Source organism: Priapulus caudatus, unplaced genomic scaffold (assembly GCF_000485595.1).
Source record: "Priapulus caudatus unplaced genomic scaffold, Priapulus_caudatus-5.0.1 Scaffold53, whole genome shotgun sequence".
Classification (NCBI taxonomy): domain Eukaryota; kingdom Metazoa; phylum Priapulida; class Priapulimorpha; order Priapulimorphida; family Priapulidae; genus Priapulus; species Priapulus caudatus.
In genome coordinates this window covers 395,665-405,536 of record NW_014577114.1, presented here as the reverse complement: position 1 = coordinate 405,536, position 9,872 = coordinate 395,665, and the positions used below count along the sequence as shown (strand labels likewise).

General features: G+C 38.3%; 1 protein-coding gene across 1 annotated transcript; it reads right to left on the bottom strand.

The window, feature by feature from the left end:
* Positions 1–1,001: 1,001 nt before the first annotated feature.
* LOC106820956 (rhotekin-2-like) lies at positions 1,002–9,622 on the bottom strand. The gene is made up of 12 exons (XM_014825577.1): positions 9,421–9,622; positions 7,059–7,114; positions 6,888–6,941; positions 5,669–5,795; positions 4,984–5,119; positions 4,510–4,559; positions 4,224–4,324; positions 3,908–4,014; positions 3,578–3,721; positions 3,077–3,248; positions 2,334–2,444; positions 1,002–1,989 (listed from the first exon to the last, which is right to left on the bottom strand). Exons 1-12 carry the CDS (start codon positions 9,585–9,587, stop codon positions 1,790–1,792), a joined length of 1,425 nt encoding a protein of 474 aa, XP_014681063.1. The 5' UTR covers positions 9,588–9,622; the 3' UTR covers positions 1,002–1,789.
* Between the last annotated feature and the right edge of the window lie 250 nt (positions 9,623–9,872).

Below are 9,872 nucleotides of genomic sequence, written 5' to 3'. Positions count from 1 at the left end.
CTCTTGCTCCTCCTCCCGCTCTTCTCTTTCTTCTCCTCCCGCTCTTCTCTTCCTCCTCCTCCCGCTCTTATCTTCCTCCTCCTCCCGCTCTTCTCTTTCTTCTCCTCCCGCTCTTCTCTTCCGTCTCATCCCGCTCTTCTCTTCCTTCTCCTCCCGCTCTTCTCTTTCTTCTCCTCCCGCTCTTCTCAAAGATGCACGTTCTCGTTAATATTCAGCATATGGGTTAGCGAGAAAATGCAAAGAAATAACAAATCAAACTTATCGGCAGATATTAATTGAGGTGGAACAAAACAAAAGACGATGGGTACCATATACGATGCCACGGCCAAATACGATAGAAACGTAAAATTTAGCAGCTTGCGCGCGTCTCGCGACGGTGGAGCGTCCAAATACTCCGATACAACGCAACACGCTGTACAGTACTGAAAAAAAACCATGAATGGTGTGCGACTGTGCGTGCGCGTGTATGGTTAAGCCGCAGTATACTCACACACACGCGCGTTACCAACACACGCACTCACGCAGTTTTTTCTGTACTATGTTCACGAGACAAAAACCCGCTAGCACACTGGCAGAGTAAATTACCTTTTAAAACTAACGGTAATTAGTAAAAATATTGAAAGAACCTATCTTTAATTAAAGTTATAACGTGGCTTTTTATATGCATCTCGCAAAATGATTGCAGTGCAGTTCAAAATAACGTCAAAAACTGACCCAGCGGCATATTGAAAATATATACTGAATGAGCTCATGATGAACACAAACAGCTCCAATAGTCAAATGATTTGCCTGCTGCCTGTAGTCATAACGTTTTAGAAGTCGAGCAATGGTGTATCTGCCATAAATGATAGCTTTTCGTTCTGAGACTTTGTAAAGTGTGATCAACCCGCGGTGGTGATCGTTACTTGAGCTTCTTGCTTTGGTCAAGCCCATCGGCATCGCAATTGCAAATGCTAAATGTAAATTACATAGACTCAAATGATAATAGCTCTTACTCATAGTTATGTCATACAAACTATTGATTTATTTAGCATCGCTACATCCAACAATACATACGTGTACGGTAGTAAGAATGTATTTAGAAGCTAGTTCATTAATCAGTGTGATGTAAATTTTATATCAAAAATAGTCAATTGCTTTGCGTAGATATTAGAAGTAGCAAAACTATTCGTTTGCAACCAACTAATCTGAAAGAACCCTGCGGTAAATGATCCTGCTTTGGAAAATTGTACCATGATCTTACTTTATGCAGACATCCAATGGAAACACACCTAATTAATTAAATTTTTCACAGTAATTATTCAGCTGCCTTGGCGGAGGTCTGCGCTCTCCGAGTGCTCTAGTTACATAGTATATTACAAGTATTTAAGAATGATAGGTAAAAGGAACACTACTGTAGTTCTTCAGGGTTAGTGGTGTAATTTGTATAAAAATTGCATTGCAACTGAAAGACAGTGTTACCTGTATTGACAATTTCTCATGGGTTGTTGAATGGCCACCTGAATAAATCGAGTAGCATAGCTAACCCATGTTTCCTGAGGGCAAAGCCACGTGTGTGTTGTGTTCTGGGAAGGTGACCACCATTGATCATGTAATGTATTTACATTTCTCGGGGGGGGGGGGGCAACTGCTCTACTTGCCTCTCCCTCCGCGACTAGCTACGGCACTAAAACGTGATGACTGTGTCTATACAAAGCTCGTGTCTAATTATTATAAGACAAACAATACTGACATTAACGTGCAACTATAAAATTACATGTTTCACTGATGAAATGTACATGATTATGATTTAAAGTGTGGTCTCTCTGCTCACGATGAGTTCTCTAGGATCCCTGTGTGCGCTGGTGTCCCGCTGCTCATGCTGTGTCTTCTGTTGGATGTTGCTACACGAGCGTGGATGGCTTAACTGTCCTATAGCAGATTCCTGAGTCCAAGGAATGAACTTGCGTGCCACTTTATCAACAGGATCTGCCACTTTAACTGGTGTCCCTATGTACAGAGTTAGTCACTGTTTAAAGCTGCGGATTTCATGTAACTGGTATAACCATACCCGTGTATAGTTAATCATTCATGTTTTTAAATTATAACCTGAATTTTTTCTAAATTGCAGACAACTCAGTAAGTGGTACATTCGAGTGCATTAGATGAAAGTATTTTCACACAAGTTTAACACCAATATGAATATGGCAAAAATACTTAATACAATAAAACCAACACTTAACTAGAGCAGGCACATAAGAATAACATATTTGTGCATATGCGCGATGGTGCATAGACATGGTTGTCATGCGAATTGCCATGGCTTCAATAGAGATGAGAAAATGGTAACATACTATTGATAGACGTGTCATCATACAGCGAGGTTGTTCTGCACATAGAGGAAGGGTAGCTTGAGGCGAGCTCTGGCATCGATATGTGTGTCTGTCCTGCATAGCCCCACGCACCTGTGAATGCATGCCGATGAATATATGCTGAGTAACACATAATATAACAGGGTTCTCCCAAGAAATTTTAGAATGCATGTCAAGCGATCAGGCAGTTCCTTCCTGATTGTTAGTTGGAGTAAAATATGTGCATTGTAACCAGCCCAATGCATAAACGATCAGTTCAGAGATGCATACACCAAGCTGAGAAAACAAAGCAACTGTACTGGGATTGTCAAAAGTGCACGGCTGGAAATTAAGACATGTTGCAAATTAGCTTCAGCTTTGAAGACATGTCAGACCCGGTATGCTACAAGCTTTGAGAGAACCCTGTATAACAACCATGAGCGTAATAGTCTATTCAACTTCATTAATATAGAACAATGTATTATAATGGAAAATCTAATGAAACAATCATTAATATGGACAAATTCCATAAAAAATGTATTGTGAGAAACATCTAAGTTTGCAAATGGTATCATTCTAACTACAAGTCAAAGCATCTCAACAATGACTACATAGCTTATATATCGTCGAAAGAACATTCAAGTGGTAGCTCTAGTTCATTAATTTATAGGTGCTATAACCATATGGTTTCCGATAAATAATATTTTAATGTGTCGAAAGTATCTACGATTAATCAATATTCCTACCAATGTCAAATATACGTTGCTCAATGACTGCGAGCCACGTGTCTCGTGCCTCATCACTTTCAGCCGAGAATGTGTGTTGCAGATAGGGGGTGCCGTTACTCTCTTTACTGGTAATTGTAAATCGCAACGGATGCTCACTTGTGCTATTGCTGACACCAATAACTTCACTATTCTGAAGAAGCAATCAAAGAATATTAGCTTAATGGGGTGCTGGGAGACTTAGTCTGCTAACTAGTGCTCATGCGCAATAGAGTTAAAGCTGCACTGCTGTGCACACATCAACAAAGGCATGGAATAGCATCTCACACAGGCATGTTTTTCGAGTGAGCTAACATGCCGACTTTTTGACACTCTTTTTCCATTAAATGGCAAATTGTATAGGTTTATGATATGGCTGGATATGGTTATGGAAATCGGCTGGTGTACACATTGGTGTGATTGCTGCCTCTCGCCGCAAAAATATCTCACTAGGAACAAGCTTTCTTAAAAGATTCTATGTACCACTGTTAGAGGAATGGAGTAAGTAGCCATTTCGTTAGCGTCCGACTGGTCCGTGTCTGACGATGACCGATCCTCTCTGAGCTCCAACGACCGTGGCATGATCGAGCAGGTCAGCAGTGTAGGGAATGAATCCATAACTTCCAGCTGTAATGGTCAAGATTCGAGAAGTGTTATTATTTCATACAGCTGCAGATTATAATTCTACACTAGGTTTACAGACCAATATCATTATCAACTTAAGAGGATGAGTATATGAAGATAGCTATTCGTGTACTTGCATTCAACTGGTAACTTATTATTGAATTCAGGCTGATTTGTGCAGCAACCTACCTTGCTGAGCAAACATATGTGGCTACGATTAACATCATCAGCCATGCTGAAGCTTGGCTGCACTGCTAGGCGACAGCAGAAGTAGCCGAATAGAGGCAAGCTGGCACCTATAAAAAAATAATGGCATGCGTGAAATATAGGGACTGGGTATACTCCTTCCACCAACAGAACATAATCGGCAGAGTTAGAAATGAAAGCTGAAAGCCACATCTTATTGCCAGTAAAATTACTGATAAATTCGTGGTTTGAACAAGGTACTATTATATGTAACGAGTGCTTGATTCAATGAGACTACACTATTCAAGGCATACGATACATTTCACAGCCTTGTCTTCGACTAAATCATGTGTTTTGATGTTGTCATGTACATCCTCTAACGTCAATGTGGCGTGTGCTTTCTTCACAAAATTTACTCCACTGTAAAAGGAAATTAAATTTAACACACAAATAACAGACAGTGGCTGATTGATATAGTAGGGATATGAAAAATTTACAAGTTCGTCCCATCTGATTAAAGCATGGCAGGACTTCAAGAATATTAAACTATAATAAATCATTTAGTTCTCAATTTTATGAACTATATAACATGAACATTCATTTACATGTCTGCAGTAGAGTAGTGCTTCTCCGTTGTCGCCTTATCTTCTTTAACCTGTGCAAATATTAATGAGAAAGGTTAAGTCATGCTAATTTGTTAGACACTCATGTTTGTTATATGGCTGCTTTTACTATCAGATTGCCAGTGGTGCAGACGATGTCAGATGTCACAAAATAGCAATAATAACTGCTAAACATTAATTTTGCCTGCTGATCAGTACATAAACACTTGGCCACACAATGTGCAGTAGAAGGTTTGAGGCAGAAGAGGATGATACACCAGATCCAGAAAAAGGTAGTTGGTAAAACAGGCAAAATTAGCTCCTGTCAAATTTCCAAAATTTTAATTACAAATTCTAAAGTTGGTATTGTTCATGAAATGTTTAAACTTTGGCTGCTATGTGACATTAGGTAACTCATTGAGTCAACTGCATAAATAATACCAATTTTCATAATAGATAAAACTATTTAATGTACACCTTCGAGGTTCTGCTGATCCAGGAGTCAGACCTGAATCTTGTCTTCCTGCTCGGGAAGCTCTCTGCAACCACGGCTGCGCCAGCCTCTACACTGTACAGCTCCAGTTCCAGGTGAAAGTTTGGATCTATATCATCGCTTCACACAAGGGGCAGTAGTCACATTAGAACACCATAGAGCATTGGCAGCATACTACGACAAATACGCCAAGCAGGCAGTCACTTGGAAGTCGTAATTAACAGAGCTAGCTAGATTGCAATAACTACATTTTTCAGAACATAAACAAAATAAGATGCACATTGCTGAAACAGTTTTTAACTGACTACTAAGATTGAATAAATATAATTAAGCAATCTGAATCAGCAATAAATTGCCTTATTCTAACTTTTCAGTTTTTTTCAGATCACAGTGTGGCTCGTTACCACTGACAGCCGGCGGAACTAGACTCGTAATCTTAAAACAGATACTCATGTCCCACACTCGCATTGCTAGACCAGGGCGGGAATAAACCAGTGTTTTCGTGAGACAAACTTAAGTGTTTCTCTAATTGCAATAAAAGACACGTTAGATATATGCTTTGGAATTATATGCTTGATACGTGATATGTCACCTATTGACACCTATTGACATGTTATATTGATGAAAAGAATAGAATATTAGGCGATAGAGCAATATAAATATACTTACAATGTAAGGACATCATCAAAGCAAACATCAGTGAGGCTAGGGTTTACTGCATCAAGTAAGGCTGTATCTTGTACTTCTGTGCCAACCCTGGCAATGCAAAATAGGGCAAACTGCTTCTCTCCTTCACCTACACAACAAAACAAAAAAAAAAAAAAATGTGAGAATAAGTTAAGTGCGAGTGGTAACATTCATTACAGGGGTCTACACTCATTATGTAATGAGATCACAAAATGTACAGAGCACCAGCAACACGTCTTATTGTTTTAGACACAGCATCCCTAGAATTATTTACTGTATATGCATCCTCAACAGAAAGTAGGTCATACCGTCATGGTATATGAATATTACATCTCACCCTCACAAAACAAATGTTAGACGTAGGAGCATAACGACCTTTATTTCTGCGATTTAAAATTTTTTTAGTGTTAATTTCCAGATGGAGTTAAATGGCAGGATAGGATATCCAGTGAAGAAGTGGCAAAGAGATGTGGTTTAAGAGAGATACAGAATAGAACTAGACAGAGAAGACTACAATGGTTTGGGCATGTTAGAAGGGAGACAGAAGGAGGAGTATGAGGTTTGTGGAAGAATTAGAGATCCCTGGAAAAAGACCGGTTGGAAGACCAAAGAGAACATGGATAGGGACAGTGCAGAAAGATCTGAAGGACTTGAATATAGATGAAGGATCAACGCAGGACAGAGAACGGTGGAGGAGGATCATCGCAAGTCCAACCCCAGGCACGGGAAAAGATGGACTATAGACGAAGATGATGATGATGATGATGATGATGATGTTAATTTCCAGATGGCTTCTGTATCAAAAACAATGTGAAATCAAAACAATTGTTCATGCGTTGGTGCCAACAACTTTTAAATACCAGTGTTACACTTGCAAAATTAGTTGCAAATAAGTTTCTGCCATATTAGTTCTGTAATGGTATTTGGTCGGGCACATTAGACAGGACAGTGTGACTATGTGTTTATCTGTTTCTCATCCACTCTTAGTAGCCCGTGTGTATTGTATAATAACCCATCATACATAAATATCACAACAGTAAAACTTAATTAACTGATTTTAAGTGTTATATCAGGATGGTAGTGGAGTAGAGTATGGAGTGTGCACGAATGCACGTATTCATACTCGTATTTATATAAAGCACACACAGCACGAAGTGAATACTTACGATGTCACACTGACAATTAAGGAACAACAACACACCTGGGTTTTTCTTGAAATGATCAGCTTCCTTCCACTGCAGCGGTATTCTGATACCTAGAAGATGATCCGTAAAAACATTAGTGGTTTACTGAAATACTACGTACCGACATATACAATATTGTGACTGATAGCATAAATAACGATCTGATCACTATGAATAGTTAGTTATACCTGAAAGTGCCAGTTTCCCTTTGCATGGGTTCATCTTCTTTTTGCCACTGCTAGATCTGACAAGAGGTAAAAAAGAGTCAGAAATATTATACATGAGATGTGATAAATGCATCAGTAAAATGGAAAACACTTTCAGAACATTGGAATATATGGATTGGAAATTCAAAGGGCTTCAAAACTATTATTAGGGTAGGGGTAGGGTAGTTCATCGATATATCAATGTATCGCAATACAAACCTTGCTAATAAAAGTATTTGACAATTCATGATACACATATCAGTATTGACTGTACTCACAATAACTTACTGACATTTAGTAGTGTAGATTCATCTAAAAACCAAAGAAATATGACTTTAATAGTAGTTTTATAACCACTGGTATGAAACCTCTCTCGATAGTTCATGATAAAGAGTTTGAGTTGATAGATGTTTTAGATTCATGCTATCAGGGGTTAATAATGACAAAAAAGTTTGACACGTATTCGGTACTGATTTCACTACATTTTGACGTACGAGTTCGATGTGAATAAAAATAAAAATGTATACAAACATGAGCTTCTTATGTTCACTGGTCCATATTCTAGCTTCCGGTAGTATTACAAACCGCGTAGCTTCCTTCGTTTTGACATAAATCGTACTTTTGCACATGGTTTTCACGTTATTTACCGTTGTGTGGCGTTGCCAAGTGGCAAATTCTCATACGACAAAATGTAGTGAAATCAGTACCGACTATGTGTCAAACTCCTTTGTCATTATTAACCCCTGCAGCTATTTATTACCTACAAGAAAGCACTTCTCTGACAAAGTCATTCCTGCACTATACAATGAGACCAAAGACAAAATTGTATCTGACCTAATACATGCAAAATAGTTGCACTAATCGATCTCGTATTTGCCAGAGTTGCGTGACAATCATTTCATTTCAGAATTAAGGATACTGTAAGGGTTACGGACCGGTAACACTGTAAAGGGCATTGCAACATAACTACTCATCAAATTCAATCAATCTCATATCCATTACATACGAGAGATGTCTCTCTACGCTCTCAACATTTTTTTTTTAATTCATCCGTCGCTAATTAATTGATACAAAAAATTGTGAATTTATACAAAACCATGCTTTTATTGCTATTTCTCAGAAACAGCAAAGAGTTGGGACCTAAACTTTTAACCATAAGACAAGTTGTTCATAATATGAACTAAAAAAGAGTCCCTGGAATTTTGTTAAATGCTTTAATTCAGGAAATAAGTTGAAAAGATGTACAAAAATTTGTAGTGAATTTCTAAACCCAACAATTTCGTAAACACAGAGGCATAACTCATAAAATATAATATTTAAAAAAAATTCCAGGGACCGTTTTTTCCTTTGATATGTTAGCATTGAAACGTTACAAGAAATTTTGGAATCGGAGTTGCGAGTTTCGAGAAATAGCGCTTGAAAAATCACCTACTTTAGCATTTTTAACAACCGAGATATCAGCACTTTTATAAATTTCCCATCATTGAACGCCTGTGTTAAGAATTGACTAAAGCGGGAATTTTGAATTGTTTGGGAGGTGAAATACATCACAATCAACTAATACATAGCTGCCCATGGCTGCAAACTATCAACTAAAATGGGTAGAAAAATTATGACCAAAAATTCGTCTCTAAGTCTAACCCTTACAGCTTAACGAATGGCAGCGTCACAACTATATGCTGAAGAGTGCAAACCAGATTGCTGGACGAATCACACACACCGGTGTGCACATTGGATCAGCATTGAATGATGCACAGTGCATGAAAATGGTTTTGAAAAAACTGAGTCAGTAGGCCCCTAACATCACTAGTGTGAGCTCCATCACCCATTTTCTCGCCTCATAAACCTAAGTTACCTTATGTTCACATTTCTGAGGTAAATGTTAAAAAGCAGTTATTGTGATGCATAATATAATTTGCTTGGGCGGTACAGCTACCTTGATCCTGCGAGACAAATGCTTAAAACATGGATTGTAAAGTGATGGGTACTTGCCTTATTTTGAGTATGCAAAACCTGCCTCTGCCAAGAGGATGGCAGGGGGGAATACAATGTCAAGCTTTCATGAGATATGTGCTAAACTTAATGGAATTTCGATCATTTAAAACTAATTATATCTACTGACATGTGAAGGAATGAACATTTGGTTCCTTCTCCAATGATTTACAAGGTGAATGGAAATGGATGTATGATTGAAAAGAAAGGTGCATAACATTGCCTTTTTGATTGACTATCTAAGAGTTTTTAGCATATATGGAGTAATATAAAGTACATGGCCTATCTAAACTCGTATGCTATAGATAACCACGCGGGCAGTTTTGTTACACTCTAGTAGAATGATCCTCACTTGTTCTTTAGATCGAGTCTGCTGAGCACTTCGCTGGTCTTGCACCTCTGTAGCTCAGTCATGTATGCCAGCATGCGCGCGTTGCTTGTGACCAAGTCCTTACTGCCCTCCAATATTTGCTGGAAGTTGTGGCCGGCAGCCAGCAGCTTGGTGGTACCGTCCCGCATGCGAATCTCATGGTCAATGAGTGTGTTAATGTTATCAACCTGCAACGAATTATTGATGTCATTATATGGATGATAAATTTAATGTTGGCATAATCCTAATGGTGACTGAATTCACCAATGAATTTCCTTGAATTTCACCAATGGATCTGATTGTAAACATTGTATCAGAGATGTATAAATTATATAAAAAGTATAACTTTGCAAGTATAAAAATTGCAACCTTATATTTTGGCAGTTCAAAGTGCTGCTGTTAGTGTTATTGTGATTAAGAGTAATTTAGCGAGG

What these genes read in the sequence shown, in the direction of transcription:
- LOC106820956 (XM_014825577.1), bottom strand. Translation starts at nt 9,587, where the DNA reads ATGCGGGACGGTACCACCAAGCTGCTGGCTGCCGGCCACAACTTCCAG. An exon ending in CACTACTCTACTGCAGACAT is followed by an intron (nt 4,325 to 4,509) that starts GTAAATGAATGT and finishes TTCCTTTTACAG; the next exon opens with TGGAGTAAATTTTGTGAAGA. An exon ending in CGAAGACAAGGCTGTGAAAT is followed by an intron (nt 4,015 to 4,223) that starts GTATCGTATGCC and finishes ATTTTTTTATAG; the next exon opens with GTGCCAGCTTGCCTCTATTC.